This window comes from Hemicordylus capensis, chromosome 5, assembly GCF_027244095.1.
Source record: "Hemicordylus capensis ecotype Gifberg chromosome 5, rHemCap1.1.pri, whole genome shotgun sequence".
NCBI lineage: Eukaryota > Metazoa > Chordata > Lepidosauria > Squamata > Cordylidae > Hemicordylus > Hemicordylus capensis.
In genome coordinates, this window is record NC_069661.1 from 234682038 (window position 1) to 234700061 (window position 18024).

General features: G+C 42.9%; 1 protein-coding gene across 18 annotated transcripts in view; it reads left to right on the forward strand.

Annotated features, from left to right (window-relative positions):
• Nucleotides 1-10503: 10503 nt before the first annotated feature.
• Nucleotides 10504-18024, forward strand: part of CAPRIN2 (caprin family member 2) — a 62210-nt gene continuing 54689 nt past the window's right edge. For 3 of the 18 annotated variants that reach the window (XM_053258531.1, XM_053258533.1, XM_053258548.1), the window contains exons 1-6: nt 11195-12123; nt 12245-12510; nt 13733-13795; nt 14253-14339; nt 14829-15067; nt 16936-17018. In XM_053258531.1, the coding sequence (XP_053114506.1) occupies nt 12000-12123; nt 12245-12510; nt 13733-13795; nt 14253-14339; nt 14829-15067; nt 16936-17018 (862 nt within the window). In that variant the 5' untranslated portion in view covers nt 11195-11999. The other 15 variants (XM_053258544.1, XM_053258545.1, XM_053258541.1 and 12 more) reach the window with 11 other exon arrangements.

An 18024-nucleotide genomic window follows, 5' to 3' on the forward strand; every position in this document is an offset into this window, starting at 1 on the left:
CTGGGTATTTAAGGGAACGCCTTCTTCTGCATGAACCCCACCGCCCACTGAAATCTGCTGGAGAGGTCCGTCTGCAGCTGCCACCGGCTCGTCTGGTAGCCACTCAGAGATGGGCCTTCTCCACTGCTGCCCCAAGGCTTTGGAATGTGATCCCTAGTGAAATAAGAGCCTCTCAATCTCTGACAGCTTTTAAAAAGTCTTTAAAAACACATTTCTTCACCCAGGCTTTTAATTAACGTTGTTTTAATGGTTTTAATGCTGTTTTAAAATATTATTTTAAATTTTTTAAATTGTTGTAATGTGTGTGTTCCCCCTCCCCCATTTTTGTCTTAATGAATGTTTTACTTTGTTTTTATTCTGTTGTAAACCTCCCAGAGATGTAAGTTTTGGGCGGTATAAAATGTTTTAATAAATAAATAAATAAATAAATAAATTAAAATTCCAACCTCTGCCCCATTTAACTGTGGTTTTGCATTATATGCAAATGTGGCCCTTTGGTCCATTTAGCTCAGTATTACCTACACTGACTGGCAACATCTCTCCAGGATTTCAGATGGATATTTCCCAGCCTGCATGTTTCCTCACATTTGCTATGCATGCTACATCTGGCAGTGTTATGAGAAATGTCAGATCTTACGCAAGCATAGTAGGAGGTTTCAGGAGACCTATAGGCCTCTTGTTAAAAAGCAGGGAGCAAGGGTAGTGGGGAGCTATTCCCCACTACCCTTATCCCTGCTTCCAAATTTAGGAATGAATGCAGTTCCTGCCCTCACCCTGATGTTGCTATCTTGCAACAATGATGCAGGGTCCCACAGTCAGAATCCAGAGATCAAGCTGCTTGCATATATGTTAACCTAGACCAATGTTCGTTTTGTGGAGCACATTTTTCCATCACAATGCTGAGCTCATTCTCAGCTGTGCATGCAGAAACGGCTTCTGAAACATCTTCACTTAAAGCAGGGTTTCTTAACCTTGGGCCCCCAGATGTTGATGGACTACAATGCCCATCACCCCCAGCCATGTCCATTGTGGTTGGGGATGATGGGAGTTGTAGTCCATCAACATCTGGGGGCCCAAGGTTAAGAAACCATGACTTAAAGAAATGCCAACTGACAAGTTAGTACATGAGCCAGCAGGGGTGATCGGTACCCGCTGGGGAGACAAATGTTCGTTGTTATTTTTGACAAGATTTATACACCCCTAGAGTTGGAAAATAGGTGATAGCATCACAATGCTTTGAGCTTTCAATGTGTTGTGCTTTTAGACTCCTGACCATCAGGCCTACAGCAGCCAATTATGCAGGGATTGTTTTAAAAGCTTTTAAAGTTTTTTTTTAAACACAGAAACTACTATAAAACGCTATTGATTTTGTCAGAGGAATGAGAATTAACATTAGCTGGAATGTCCTCCAAATATTACTCCATGGAGAGAGTACAACTGTTTGTTCACTATTACCCTCATGTCAGGCTTCCGGTACAGCCACAAAGGAGGTACAGCTGACAAAGGAGGTTGAGGTGCCTTCAGAGTTTTCAGCTGGGGGAGTTTTAAGGCTCACAGGCAGGGCTTGCTCTGTTCACCAGCCCTGCCCTATTGTTGCTACCCCCAAGGCTCAGTCGGAATCCCAGGGCTCCTTCCACACCAAGCCCTCTTCCTGGACTGGCCCCTCATCACTGGCCAGTTCTCCCTTATAGTGCTCCTGACAGCTGAAGCAAGTATTGCGAGATCTTGCCTGGAGGTCTCGTGAGAGCCACTCCCAATCCCATGAAGCTACGCTGTCTGTTGATGGTGAGATAACATCTCCCTGCTGGGGCCAGCATGAACACCTCCAGGTGGGTGTATCAATGTCTACTTCTCTCCCTGCCCAATAGGGTCCTCCCTGCAAGACCCAGGCAGGGGAAGCCCTGACATGAAGCTTGCTGTATTTACCCGCAGCGATTGGCTCCACCTCGAGGGTTTCCTCACACCTAACCCTGACCCTTTGTTTTGTGCAAAAATGACTGCAATTTTACCTTAATTGTTTGGAGGCAGGGATAAAGAGTCACTTTAAGTGGTGCAGCAGGGGAAATGCTTTACTAACAAGTCGAAGGTTGCTGGTTCGAATCCCCGCTGGTTCTATATCGGGCAGCAGCGATATAGGAAGATGCTGAAAGGCATCATCTCATACTGAGCGGGAGGAGGCAATGGTAAATCCCTCCTGTATTCTACCAAAGACAACCACAGGGCTCTGTGGGCACCAGGAGTCAAAATCAACTTGATGGCACACTTTACCTTACTGTAGGGATAAAGAAAGAGTTGTAATACACAGAAAGCTGTGAGAATAACAATGCTATCAACTATTTTCCATCTCTAGAGGGGTAGACGTTGCCCAAAATCACTTTGAGTATTCTTCATCTCCTGAGGTGGTACTGAAGGCCAAAATTTGTGGGCCTGGCTGATGGACTAAGTGAGGGTTTGCACAACTAGTTGCTGGAGACGCTGGTAGAGACATGAATGGCGGTAGGAACTTTTACAAGGCAAAGAAGATTAGTGAGGGGACATTTTCTAATTCCTCTTGGAGAGCTCTGAAATGGTGTTAGGGCTGTTCTTTGTATTCCTGACAATGCAGGCTTTTGTCACTTTTGTTTAGAGTAAGTGACTGCTAGACAGTTTTGCAAATATAGCAACATTCCATTTTGGCAGGCCTCCATTATACAGCAAAATAGGAAATGGTCACAAGAGCACCTACAAATGCTATACATGCAGGAGAACTTTCTTAGCATTTGACACATGTATATCAGAAACTCATTCCTTTCACTAGCTCTGTTCCCGGACATTTCACTCATAAAACAATTCCTAGTACTAATCTCCAGTTTATAGATTTTTTTCAAATTAAAACAAGGTATAATGTAAAAACTGACAAGCAGTACAATGAAGCCCCATGTATATAGGACTAAAATACATTTCTGAATTTAGACTTGTCCTTAAAACAAGACTCTGGTAATGACATTTACTTTAAATCAGATGTAGTAGTATTCACTAATTATCTTTTTTTTCCTACGGCCCCCCTTCATTTATACTAGATGAAAGTGTTTATTGTTGCTGAGGAACAAGTTAAATTCTAGTCTGGATTCTTTACAAAACACTATCTTGTACCACAATCATTGCATAGCTCTATAACTCTATGTGGGTCTAGGCAATTCTCTTTTCTGTGGAAGAAGTTAACTGTTGAAGCAGGGGCATCGCTAAGGGATAGGGGGGCCTGTGTTTGCCCCTCTCCCTGGCGGTCCCTCAATGTGAGGGAGATAATGAAGAAAATAGGGAGGGATGGAGCTGTGGGGCCCTCAGGAGCTGGGGGCTCCGGGTTCTTTGAACCCATCTGCTCAGTTATAGCTACACCCCTGTGTTGAAGCTTTTCATAACATCAAGATAAAAGTATTACTTGCTAATGTCTGCACAGTAATCTGTTGAACAATCCATAGTTTAGTGGTAAGACAGACATTTACTTTATATACAGAAAAGTTCCTCTCCAGTTCAGTCTCTGGGAGGGGAGCTGGTCTTGTGGTTGGTTGATTGATTGATTGATTAAGTGCCATCAAGTCAGTGTTGACTCTTAGTGACCACATAGATAGATTCTCTCCAGGATGATCTGTCTTCAACTTGGCCTTTAAAGTCTCTCAATGGTGCATTCATTGCTGTCGTAATCAAGTTCATCCAACTTGCTGCTGGCTGTCCTCTTCTCTTTCCTTCAACTTTTCTCAGCATTATGAACTTCTTGAGGGAGCTGGTTCTTTGCATAATGTTTCTGAAATATGATAGTTGAGCTTGGTCATTTGTGCCTCGAGTGAACATTCTGGATTGATTTGTTTTATGATCCATTTGTTTGTTTTCCTGGCTGTCCATGGTATCCTCAAAAGTCTTCTCCAGCAACAAAGTTCAAAAGCATCAATGCTTTTTCTATCTTGCTTCTTCAAAGTCCAGCTTTCACATCCATAGATTGTCATGGGGAAAACCATTTTTTGAATGATTCTAATCTTTGTAGGTATAAACATGTTACGGCATCTAAAAATCCTTTCCAAGGCCTTCATTGCAACCCTACCAAGTGCTAGTCTGTGGTGTATTTCTTGACTGCTGGATCCTTTACTTTTGAAGGTTGATCCTAAAAGGCAGAAGCTATCCACCACCTCAATGTCTTCATTATCAATTCTGAGGCTGGTTGCTGTACCTGTTGTCATTAGTTTAGTCTTCTTGTAGTAGCAAGCATGAATTGCCCCCAGGATGCACACTGGTTTGCATTTGAATGGGAGACCACATGTGAGCACTGTAAAATATTCCCCTTAGGGGATGGGGTTGCTTTTGAAGAGCTTGCTTGCGTGCAGAAGAGTTTGCTTGCACGCTTGCATGCAGAAGGTTCCAAGTTCCCTCCCTGGCATCTCCAAGATTCTCCAAGAGAGATTCCTGCCTGCAACCTTGGAGAAGCCGCTGCCAGTCTGGGTAGACCATACTAAGCTAGATGGACCCATGGTCTGGCTCAGTATATGGCAGTTTTCTGTGTTCCTGATCTCCAGGTTTGAGAAATCTGCATGAGATCCTGGTCCTTTTGTTTATATTTTCCTGGGCTTTTTCCCTTTCTAGGAAAGGCCCACTCTCCCAGCAGTTGCTCTAAGTGAGGCCTAGTCCTCCCTCAAATCCTTCCCATCACTACAAGATCCTTCAAATGCATGGTACAGAAACCCTATTCACATATTATGTTCAACACTCTTGCAATGAGTGTACAGTGCACACAGGTACAGCTCTGTACACAGGTACAGCTATTCATACATTGTATTGAACACAGGAACAGCAGTGCACTTCCTACCTCTACCATGCATTTGAAGGGCCTGCACTCAGGTTCAACTTCTAAAATGAACACAGGTATAGTCATTCAACAAAAACACATGTGAGTGTACAGACATCTGTACACCTGTACAGCATAATGTCTTAATAGGGCTAGATAGGTACTACTGTACCTGTTTAAACGTAACATGTTAATTACCTGCATAGTACAGATGTATAATTGTGTACACTTACAGAGATTGCATGAGTACTGAAAAAAATGTGCAAATAGGGCTTTATTTTTCCTTAATTGTACCCTCTGGCTCTATTCCCCCTTCTTTCTTGGTTGTAATATTCTTCATGATTTTATATCATCAGATATTCAGAACGTTATGCTTTTAAGATAAATGTGATTCTAGTTAAACAAAATGCAAAGAATTCACATATATTTTAAAATTATGTTTGTTAAAATCAACAATCTCCATAAGAGGGCATATTCTCAAGGATATTGTCAAAGTGTATTCTCAAACAATTCAGTTAAGAAGTTCACACTATGATTGGCCTGTATTTTAGGGGAGGGCAGGTTATGGTATATTTTTTATTCCTCTGGGGATTTAATGTACAGTATATAGTTACAGATCTAGATAGGAATACAACTGCAGTGTTCATGGCTGTCAATCATATGCTCCAGAAGCGGAAGAGAACACTTTTAAAGCCAGCCCAGCAACTGTGACGGATTGGAATGATCAAAACACTGGTAGATGCCCTGTAATTGACAGGACTTTGGAGCACTGCTTGATGGATTTGTAATGGGAGAGGACAGGAAATCAGTTACTCCTGAGTAGCAGTCTGGCCTTATCAGTCTTTTCTGAGGAAGCATTGTTCTAGGCTTACTCTGGTTTGGGATTACACTCCCAGAGGTGCTTCGCCAGTCTCTCTCCTCGATTAGTTTTTTAATGAACCTGAACATTCTCTTTTTCCAATAAGTACTTTAAAATTGGTTTTATTTAGGTTTCCTGTTTTACTTAGATTTCATATAGTCTGATACAGAGGTCATTAACACAACCAAAAACTGTGTTCTACCCAGGTTTTGGAGCTGTGTGTGCTCCCAATTTTTGGATGTGTGGAAGCAAGGTAAGAGGAAATAGGGATGTGCACGAACTGGGTTTGGAGGCCCTTTTACGGACCTCCAAACGTCCAAAACCAAAGTCTGGTGGTTTGGCTCATTCGAAGGTGGGGAGAAGCTTTAAGGACCAGGGAGCGTGCTCTTACCCCCTGCCGTGTTTCTCCCGCCGGTGCTGTGTCTAAAAACAGCCCTGCGGGGCAGCAATGTACTTCCCTGCCTCCCCAGTGTACATCGGATTGGAAGTACCCGGAAGTGCCTGGTGTTGTGACGTGAGGGAGAGTGCAACACGCACATGCACACTGAGCACTTCTGGGTACTTCCGGTCCGATGTGCACCAGGATGGCAAGGAGGTACAATGCCATCCTGTGAGACCGTTTTTAGACACAGCGCTGGTGGGGGAAACACGGTAGAAGGGGTAAGAGCACCCTCCCCGGTCCTTAAAGCTATCCCTCCCACTTCGAACCAGCAGTCGCCAGTTCCATAGACATCACTAAGAGGAAAGCCTGGGTAGAAGTGATTGTGGAAGCAAGGTCGGAGGAAAAACTGGGTAGCTTTTCCTCCTACCTTGCTTCCACACAATCACTTCTACCCAGGTTTTCCTACCACTTTGCTTCCACATAACCAAAAATTGGGAGCACACACAGCTCCCAAGCCCGAACAGAACAGCTTCTCAGGAGTGTGATGGTTTGTATTTGTGTATTGGTTGTTGCATGTGTTACTTCTATGTGTTTAAATGTTAATCTATAGAATGGGGTGTAAACTGTTCTTGCAAGTCTGTGCAGGAGGTTGATTGGTAGCAGGATGAGTGAGACCCCTGCAGGAAGGACAAGGAAACCCTGCCTACAATGCAGGAGCAGGCAGTTAGAGAGTGAGATGACAGTTACACACCAGTTGGATGACAGTCAGTGGGTGAACAGGGCAGAAGGTGAGCCAGAGGCTGGAGAGAGAAGGGTTCTGAACCCAGGAGATTTCTCTAGTGAGGAGAGAAGTAGGTGGAGGCAGGGGAGAATCTGTTTTCCACTGGAAAGCCAGTGTCTGTTCAGGGGAAGTCCAACAGTCCTCACGAGGGAGGCTGAGCAGAAACCCTGTAACCAAGAAGGGCACCTGAATCCCAGAGTGGAGAAAGATTGTTACCTCTGGAAGCTATGACATCACTCTGAAACGACGACGCTTATGAACCTCTAGAACTTGTAACTACCACGTTAAAAGAACTTGTGTTAAACAATAAAATCTTGTTTCAATAAGTACATTTTACTTCCTCTCCCACGTCACCTCAAGAGAGACACCTGCCCCCCCCCCCACACTACTACACAAACAAGGGGTGGGGGAGAAGTCTAGTCTTAGATCCTGCCTAATTAGATCTCAGTGGTGGCAGCAAAGGTGCCCTTACAAGGGGTTGAAAAGAAATATGTTTTAAAAATTAATAATTCAGTTGATGTGGATCCACCAGCATTTCCACGGCAATGCCATTGACCTGAAGATACAAGCTATCCCCAAATCAGAAACAATGGTGAATGAGGACAGCAGTCGGACAGTCCCTGTCGCCCACCCGGCCACCCACTTGCTTCCCTTGCTGCATTGCCCCTGCCCACTGCTCCTGCTGCAGCTAGGGCGGCTGGCCTGCTGTGGTGTGTGATAATGAGGTTGCTGTGCAGCGCAGCTACATTATAATGTACTGTGGCAGGCTGGCATGAGAGGCGGAGGCAGCCAGTAAGGAGAGCAAATGGGCTGGCAATGGTGATGGGGAGCTCCCACCTGCTCACTCACCCACTTGCTAGGAGATGACAGGAGATGGTGCCCTCCACCCCTGCTGAATGCTCTCCTCTTCCTCCTTGTTGCCATGGCCTTCAGTGACAGGATGGCAGGTAAGAGCTCATGCCCCAAAGGACTATACTTTAGGCTAATGGGGTGGCACAGGACCCAGGCCATCAGCGCTCTTCCCCGCTTGGTGCCCTAGGCGACTGCCTAGTTTGCCCAATGGAAGGGCCAACCCTAATAAAGAGTATCTCCCACCCTTTGTGGTTGACAATTCAGACTGCTCTTCTGGGTGAATGACCACATCAGGTTCAAGCTCTGTGGGATTAGGGAACTATCCTTGACTTCTTGTAACAGAACCCCTCAGATTATCGCATCTATCTAAGTGGGGTATGTGGCCATTGGGGTGGGCATAGCTATGGGGTGTGGCTCTCGGGGTGGGTGTGGTTATGGGGGCTGTCATGGAGAACACCTGTACTTCTGAATTTGTTACTACACCATTGGAAGTCAAAGTGGCAAAGTTTGGTAGCACAATGTTCCCCAGTATAATCAGGGATAATAGTCCTGTTATAAGAATCTCTGCATCATCAGTTGCCAAGATGGTATTTATCTGGCAGAATGAGCTATATTCTTCAGAGAGCCATGAACTGATTCTATCAACTTTTAGAGCGATCGCATATTTAAAATTTAAGCAATCTGCAAAACAGAGTTCTGGTCTAATTTGAGAGAACAGATCCAATGAAATTACTGCTATCCCTATTTTCAAAGTGTTGACAATTTGTCTGAATAGGGTTATAGTATCTGTCTTTTAATATGTGGCCTTTTACTGCTTCCACATTCAGACAACACAGAATCCTAAACCAATTTAACTCTAGGATGTTTAATGATAAATATTCAGAGGTCAAACATTTCCTAAAAGCAATTAATTGTGTTCGTGGTAATCAAAGTGACTGTACATCTAAATGAACAATTTGTCTACTGCTTATGAAGCTGATGTACATGCAAGCTAACACAAAGTTCTCTATCATTAGTCCAAAGACTGCAGTTATAACTTTATTCATGTCTGATGTAGAAAACAAACGGACAATAATTTCAGTCCATTATATCTGCATTGCATTCAGGCTCACAGATCCATCTCTTATGCAAAATGGTATAAAGCTGGCTATTTTAATTTGTTTTGTTTTAAGAATGTATTATGTTTTGCTCATCAACATTAGCAATAATTGCGGTGAACATCTAAAGCTAATAATTTCAGATCTAACAATTTATAGCAGTATCCAGTCTAGGTACAAAAATTTCTGATAGTTACAGATGCAGATAGATTTTGGGCAAGGGGCATAGCTCAGTGGTAGAGCACATGCTTTGACTGCAGAAAGTCCCAGGTTTGATCTCCAGGGCTGGGGAAGACTCCTGGGGAAACCTTGGGGAGCTGCTGCAATTTAATATATCCACATATAGTTCTTTGCCCTAGAAGGGAATGAAGATATAATGTAATAACAAAGTTGTAATAACAATTCTGTCAGTTAAAAATTATTCATGATACAATTGCTCCTAAAATGGCAAAAAAGCTTCAAATGGTTAAAGTGTTACAGAAAAGTCTTATGGTGATCCTAATACTAAACCATATTAGGTAAGCTCCTTTTTCACATGATCAAGAATAAGGTAGGAGAATCCAATATTCTGATATTTTACGCAACTTCTGTTATAAACTTCTGTTCTGTTGCTTAAATATTTGTGCTGCTGGAGAAGTTAAGTGTTTCTTATAGTTGTAAATTACATTGCAGATTACACATGTACCTATCAGTCTTCATCCCTCTAACAGGGATTCCCAGATGTTGTTGACTACAACTCCCAGAACTCCCAGCTTCAAAGGCTTTTGTTTGGGGATTATGGGTGTTGTAGTCTTCTTTTAGAGTCCATTCCCTGAATAAAAAAATTGCATTGCTGATGGAGGGTGGGGCAGGGAATCCAAAAGCAAAAATAGTGTAACATCTTTATTATGACCAACTAAAATATCAGAAAATGATAAACAATGCTGTGAGCTCACTAGGCTGCATTTTGAATGAGGAGGAGAAAGGAGAGATAAGATGCTGTGGGGTGTGACGAAAAAGCCCCAGTCTGCAATTTGTCTTAGAATGGATAGAATGTCACCTAATTACGGCTGCAATCTTATGCACACTTCGCCGGGAGGAAAACCCAATGAACACAGTGGGACGTAGGTCTGAGTAAACATGCACAGGATTGCGTTGCAGGGCTCCAATCCTACGCATTTATCAGGGAGTTAAACCCATTCAACAGTGTGTGGGACTTACTTTTGCGTGCACAGGCCTTTTGTTGTGTTTGCATGTACTCTTCTCCACTCTAAGATTTCCACAAAATGCAGATTTTCCCCGCTTCGTTCACGCCCAGCAGTGCAGCATCTTAGCTTTCGCCTCTTCTCCCCCCCGCCCCCTTCACATCTAGCAATGAAGAATTCTGCTGAATTCGCAAGCCTGCTCATCACGCCCGTGGGATTACAACCTCCGTTTGCACGCCTTAGGGCTTTGGATTTTGCATGAGGATTCCTATACAGGGTTTCCCACCATTATATTAGGCGCATTTTTTTTAATTGCATGCGTCATCTAAAGATATTTCATTTTGCTTTAGGAATAATAAAAAGTGTCCTCTCTCAAGCCCATGTTAAAACACCTCCACTCTGCCACAACAGGGATTAGATTAGAAACACCGATCCCAACAACAAGGACCAAACACCGTCCAACAACGCTCCTCTATCCCCCTCCCCCGTTAACGGTCCCGGCGGTCACGTGAGCGAGACAGAACGCAGGAGAAGGAGACCATGCGGTTGCCGGGGTGCGATTGGGCAGCGCAGGCCGGCTGTTGATTGGAAAGTCTGCCAGTGACCTTAGGCGGAGGCCCCGCCCCTTTTCCCACGGCAGGGCGGGGAGGGTTTATAAGCGTGAAGTCTGGCCGCTGGGAGGGCTCTCTTAGCTGCTTAGGCTGGTGAGGTGAGCGGCGGGTTGCGGGGAGGTCTCGCGCGGAGCATCCTGTGAGCCGAGGAGTGGCGGCGGCGGCAGCAGCAGCAGCAGCAGCCGCCGCCGCCGCCGGTGCGGCGTCGCCGCCGCCACAGGGAAGGGAAAGGGGAAGGGAAAGGAAGCGAAGCGAAGCAGGTCTGGGTAACTCGGTAGGCTGGAACGAATCCACGAGCCGACGGCGGCGCTTGTGGCTGGGAATGCTGAGGGGGAGAGGGATACTTTCCGTCCTTGGTCCCGCCACCTGCGCGAGGTCGTCGTTGGGGACCCACCATCTGTTGTTAGTGCCGTGTTGGCGAGTTGTGAGAGGGCTGAATGACCGACCCAGCAGCAATGCTGCTTCACCGGCTCTCCTCCAATAGGTCTGGGCACTAACGGGGTCTTTTCCTTCTAGGCTCTAGTAGACAAACTCCTCGGGTTTTTTTTGTTCTGTTTTTTTTAAAAAAAACCCTCTCTTGAACCTTTCAATGCGCTGCGAATGTTGCTGCTGCTCCGCTGCTCTTTCTTGGCAAGGGTTGCCTCTCCTGAGGCAGCAGCAGTCTTCATTCTTCATGTGCCCTCTGGGAAGCAACTCAAAATGCATGGCAGCACACTCTCCCTCTTCCCTCTGGGACTGCGAAAACATGCTGTGCTTGCCCTTGTTCGCTGCCCCTGCCTTACCCCAGTGAGATGGCATGCACATTACTTTGTATTGATCTTTGTCTATTCAAGAATCTGCCTGTATAGCCTGCCCCTTCCCAACAGCTTGGGATGGTGCTCTCCTCACCAGCTTGGGATGGGTGGTAATATACTCCCCCGCCACCCGCATCCTATCCTGGGTCACCAACAGACAGGATAAAAGATCTCTTACTGTTTGTTGAAGATGTCTAGGCTATTCCTGGCTTTCTTCTGTCTCACAGTTGAGAGTTGCTTATGTTTAATTTTGTCCTGTTTCTTTGGAGAGAAGTGTTGAAACAGTCTTTTTCAGCTGCTTTAGGACAGAGAGATACTGTATAGGTATAGAGTCCAGAATAAGTAATTCATAATTATTATTAGATTTTCCCTTGTGAAACACATCAATAACTTTTTAATGTTGAAAAGTAAGATATTAGCTTTATATACTTGTGCAGCAGGTTGAGAATGGTGCTTGATACGCACTGCAATGAAAAGAGATGTAAGCAAATGGGTTATCAAAATCAATCTTTAAAATGTGTAATGCTAGTCATTGCGGCTATTTGCCTGTCACTGCCTGGTCTGCATATGTTTAACACTTAAGTGGCAAATATGGCTTGCTGAAGTGTATGGAAGATTAGTAGAGCATGCTAAAGTGCTGTGTAAGTTTTAGTGACTATTATGTAGAGGGCAGTAGCTTTGTTTCCAAGCTGGGGTTTCTGGAAGTCTCTATTGCATTGGGGCGTACATATTCCACAGAAAGAAAAGCAGGTGCTTATTGTTTGAATTTCAGTGTTATAGTGTCCTAATGCTTGTGCTTAAAACATGTTACATATGAATGCTGAAGTTTCAATTGAGCAAAGAACTCAATATAATACTAGTTTATTTGCAGCCCTAACCGTTTCAATGGTGCAGCTTTCACAGTCCCCACTCCGCCGCCCTTTGCCTTCATGCCACTCTGAGGAAGGGGATGAGAAGAACATGAAACCTGCTAAACAGCAGGTGGCCCAGGGTCCTCATGGGGATAACCAGCCTCCCTTGAGTCCTCTGCAGGCAACTTTGAGTTCTGCTGCAACTGCTTCCCAGGCGTATGAGACTTACATTGACAATGGGCTTATCTGCCTAAAACACAAGATCAGAAACATTGAGAAAAAGAAGGTATGTGCATCTGAGTGAGCAATCCACTATCTAAATGCTATCGCCAACAGCTGCTTTTGCTTGCTTTCATCCTTTCTTCCACCTCTCACATTTCCTCCCAGTCTTCTCATTATCTGTTCTAGAGTATAAGCTTCTTGGGGGCATGGACTCGTCTACATTTTGCCTATAAAATTTTGTAAGGTGCTAATGTACCCTGGCACAGCATTAAGAATTTTATTTTTCACTTGGAATACTTGATGGCTTTTAAAGACCATTAAAAAAATTATCTCTTGATGCAGACATGTGTTACTAAAGATAAATAAAGCTCTCATTTGATGGGGCATACAGTTCACATGCATCAAGAGACTTCTGTAAGCTTAATTTTGCATGTGGTATAAAGTGCAGGTCAGATTTTGCCTCCTATGCTGAATTTCTGTGCAATCGTTCAGTGCAGTAATGATGTCATTGTCATAAACATTTACTAGAAGTGTGGTGTAGTGGTTAGAGTGCTGGACTAGGACTGGGGAGGCTAGAGTTCAAATCCCCATTCAGTTTCTGGGTTCCTCTGGGCCAGTCACTTCTTTCTCAGCCTAACCTACTTCACAGGGTTCTTGTGAGGAGAAACATAAGTATGTAGTACACTGCTCTGGGCTCCTTGGAAGAAGCGCGGGATATAAATGTAAAAATAAAATATAAATTAGCCTCATGCTTGATTAGTCAGTTTGTTCAATTCTGCAGTAGATGGCTTTAGTTGCAGTAGTTACTAGAATGTGAATGAGAATTTAAGATATGGCATCCTAACATTTGGTTTTGTCAAACCATAAGTAGATTTACTATATCTAAATCATGATAATGGTCTACTATTTTGTAAATTTGGGTATTGAAGGTCCAGAAATTCTGTTCACTGGCTCAAGGAAATGCCAGCCATGTATTGCCCTTTACTTTTATAGCGCTTAAACCAGGTCTTCAGCAGCATTTGCAGTCTCAAAAGGTTCTGTGTCTCTTTTGCTTAAACTAAATGCTGATGTTCATAGTTAAATGTTTTCTCTCTCTCTGAAAAATGGAAGTTTCAGGGTATTCATGTAAAACTGCTTTCTTCTGTGTTAGCTTAAATATGGTATCTCTGAAATTAGAGCATGGACTAGGCCTGAAATGTACTATGTCTATTGGATTAGGCTTCAGATAAAGCATTCTTAAGAAACGCTACTCTTAGTTAATTGATCCCGGCTTAATGTGTTCTCAGCTCAAACTAGAAGACTACAAAGATCGCCTGAAAAAGGGGGAGTCCCTCAATCAGGATCAGCTGGTAAATTTTATGTTCTTGTCTCTTATTATTTGACTTCAAGCCTGAATTTGCATTCCTTTGTTCCCTAAAGAGAAACATTTAGGCACTGAATAGGGTATTCAGGTGACCAGGCAAAAAGACCTGTTTATTTCTAGTTATTTTGAGCTGGAACTAAATGGGTCTAAATTGAACTAGCTGCAAGAATTATCTCAGCCAAACATGGTGTGAAAGCCATATATGAAATATTTTGGAAAGCAGAATTCTTCTGAAGGCTGTCTAAGGTGAACATTTTTCACCTTAGCTTTTACTTGGTAAATAAGGTTTCTGGGGGAAAACTGGCATGGTAACTTCTGAAAATATGTTCTTGAGGGTTGAGGGACTATTGGACACTTGGGGAATGGGGCTTGTTTCACCTTTTGGGATTGTGAGTCGACAAGTTAACGTGACCAGATATGTCAATATGTGTGGCTACTTACAGGAAGCAGTTGAAAAATATGATGAAGTGATGCATAATTTGGAGTTTGCTAAAGAGCTTCAGAAGACATTTTCTGGACTTAGTCAAGATGTAAGTAGACTTTTTCTAGAAATGGGTCACTGTTAAGCTGGCTTAAGAGTCGCTGTGTATGTATTATATGGATAGGCTAATTTCTGTCAGAATAGTTGCTGATAGCAGAATGTGTCCATATTGTTCAGGAGCTGTTTTTGGGCCTCAGCTCTTATATGCAAGATGCATGTGTGCGCAGTGGGGAGACTAGAATTGTTGGTGTGGGATTCTTAAATTCCCTCTCCATGTTGCTTCATCTTGCCCTGGTGTGGTGAATGTGCTAGATTGTTAAATTGAACATTGGTATATTGATTGTAAGTTGAAAGATGTAGTTAAGATAAAAATATTTTGCAGCTACCAATCATGGATAAAATGTTCTAGTTAACGTAAATGTGACTGCAGTCAGCAAAGATTTTCTAATGGACCTCTTTCATGAGCTACAGTCCATACACTGAGTCAGATCTGTATCATGAACTTGTCTAATAGGGCAACTTGTTCTTGTGTTAATAGCTGCTGAAAGCACAGAGGAAGGCTCAGAGAAGAGATACCATAATGAAACTTGAAGCAGAAAAGAAAAAGCTTTGCACGGTACTGCAGGTCCAGTATGTGCTGCAGAACTTCATTCAAGAGCATGTGCAGAAAGACTTCAGAGGTGGCTTGAATGGTGCAATATACATGCCTTCTAAAGAACTAGATTACCTCATTAAATTTGCAAAGCTGACTTGTGCAGGCAGAAATGAGAGCCTTAGGTAAGTCCAATTTTCTTGGTTTGGAGTTCTCTCCTTATGACTGCAAGGAAAAACTGAGCAGTGAGGTGCTGACTCCTCACTGTTCCTTGTCTGAAATACAAATGAGCGGCCAAAGCAAGGAAAACGAGCCACTGACAGCTTGACTCTCCTTTTCCCTCTGGGTGATTTTGGGTTAGGGTTCCTTACTGCTCCTTTTTGCCTTTGAAATATGCCTCCAATGAGCCAGAGGTGGAGGACAAGTAGGTAGTGTGACGAGCAGCACCAGGGGATTTTATATATATATATATATATAAATTTATATTTATATCCTGCTTTTCCACCAAGGAGCTCAGAGCAGTGTACATGCATGCTTATTTTTTATCCTCACAACAACTCTATGAGGTAGGTTAGGCTGAGATACATGACTGACCCAGTTATCCAGTGAGTTTCATGGTTGAATGGGGATTTGAACTCTGGTCCTCCTGGTCCTAGTCCAGCACTCCAACCACTACGCTATTCTGGCTCATCAGTGGCTATTATACATACAAGTCTCTGACCATGCTGACCGTGATGCCAACTCCAGTTCATCTCTGAAAAGTGTATAATGGGGTTTACTACTATTACTACTATTTATATACTGCTTTTAAAAAGAAGTTGAAAATAGTAAGTTAATAATTTAGTAATATAGGCACTATCCCTTAGCATTATAAGGTTTGTTTGTTTGTTTGACTAACATATTTTTATACCGCCCCAAACTCATGTCTCTGGGAGGTTTACAACAAGATAAAAATGAACGTAAAACATTAGTTAAAAACAAAAATAAGAAATTTAGAACACAATTTAAAACTTTTAAAACAATATTCTAAAAAACATTAAATATCAGTTAAAAGCCTGGGTGAAAAGGTGTCTTTAAAGACTTCTAAAGAGTTGTCAGAGATGGGGAGGCTCTTATTTCACTAGGGAGCGCATTCCAAAACCTCGGGGTAGCAACAGGTTGGTATAGGTGTCTATGTAGCAGTTGTCTACTTGCCCTGTACAAAGCCTTGTGAAAATTTCTGTTCAGAAGGCAACCTGTGCATTTGATTTTACTGAGTCAAAATGATTTGACTGAAAGAATGAATGGATATTTTAGCACTGTGATAGATGTTTTGATGACTGAACAGGGCATTGTGGCTTCATAATTCTCTTAATGAGAAGACTCCTGCGTACCAACCTGGACTACCATTACTACCAACTTCTAACACTTGCAAATGTGAGTTGTCCAGAAGCTTATAACACACTAATGCAGTGGAACTGGTTGGACTGGAGAGGACAAATGGTTTGTATGCTTGCTTAATGTGAACAGAAATCTTAACATGTTCTTCTGTCCTAAAAACTGCCCTTGAAATATTTGCCCTTAAAACACAATAGAATTACTGGTCTATTAAGTTGATATTCATGTCAAACTTGGAATTGAACTTAAAAATGAATACATCTGTTTGTATTTGGTCTGATCCCCTCACACTAGGTATTCTACTTTCAAACTATGTATACTGGGTTTCCAAGTGTTCTGGTGTGTATTAAGAGTTTAAAGACAAAGCTGATGGTGTAGGTTTGGGCAACTATACCTACAAAAGTGGCACTAATATTTACCAACATTGGAAATTGGTTTATTAAGTTTTTATACTGCCTTTCATTAAAACAATTTTAAGGGTTGAGCATAGATGTGACACATCATGTCAGGCTTCCACCCCAGTGGCGGTTTTGAGCATAATTTCTGAGCAAAAACAAGGCTAAAGATTGCAAGGTACATAGTCATGCATATAATAGCAAGTGAGTTAACTTCACTTAGAGTTGACTACCATAAGCTTTCCCCAAAAAAGTACTTTATTTTTCCCTCTGGTTTTAAGTGTTGAAGACCAAATGGAACAATCATCACTCTACTTCTGGGATCTGTTGGAAGGCAATGAAAAAGCAGTTGTTGGGACGACTTGTAAGTATTTTAATAATTATTCACATATTTGTGAATTTGCCATATTGGTATTTAGCTTGGCACCACTCAAGGTAAAGTACATTATAGAGGTGAAACTCGAAAAATTAGAATATCGTGCAAAAGTTCATTAATTTCAGTAATGCAAATTAAAAGGTGAAACTGATATATGAGACAGACGCATTACATGCAAAGCGAAATAAGTCAAGCCTTAATTTGTTATAATTGTTTTGATCATGGCGTACAGCTCATGAAAACCCCAAATCCACAATCCCAGAAAATTAGAATATTACATGGAACCAATAAAACAAGGATTGTAAATAGAACAGTATCGGACCTCTGAAAAGTATAAGCATGCATATGTATTCAGTACTTGGTTTGGGCCCCTTTTGCAGCAATTACTGCCTCAATGCGGCGTGGCATGGATGATATCAGCCTGTGGCACTGCTGAGGTGTTATGGAAGACCAGGATGCTTCCATAGCGGCCTTCAGCTCTTCTGCATTGTTTGGTCTCATGTCTCTCATCCTTCTCTTGGCAATGCCCCATAGATTCTCTATGGGGTTCAGGTCAGGCGAGTTTGCTGGCCAATCAAGCACAGTAATCCCATGGTCATTGAACCAGGTTTTGGTACTTTTGGCAGTGTGGGCAGGTGCCAAGTCCTGCTGGAAAATGAAGTCAGCATCCCCATACAGCTCGTCTGCGGAAGGAAGCATGAAGTGCTCCAAAATCTCCTGATAGACGGCTGCGTTGACCCTGGACTTAATGAAGCACAGTGGACCAACACCAGCAGATGACATGGCTCCCCAAATCAACACAGACTGTGGAAACTTCACACTGGACTTCAAGCATCTTGCATTGTGTGCCTCTCCATTCTTCTTCCAGACTCTGGGTCCTTGGTTTCCAAATGAGATGCAAAAGTTGCTCTCATCAGAAAAGAGGACTTTGGACCACTGAGCAACAGACCAGTTCCTTTTTTCTTGAGCCCAGGTAAGACGCTTCTGACGTTTG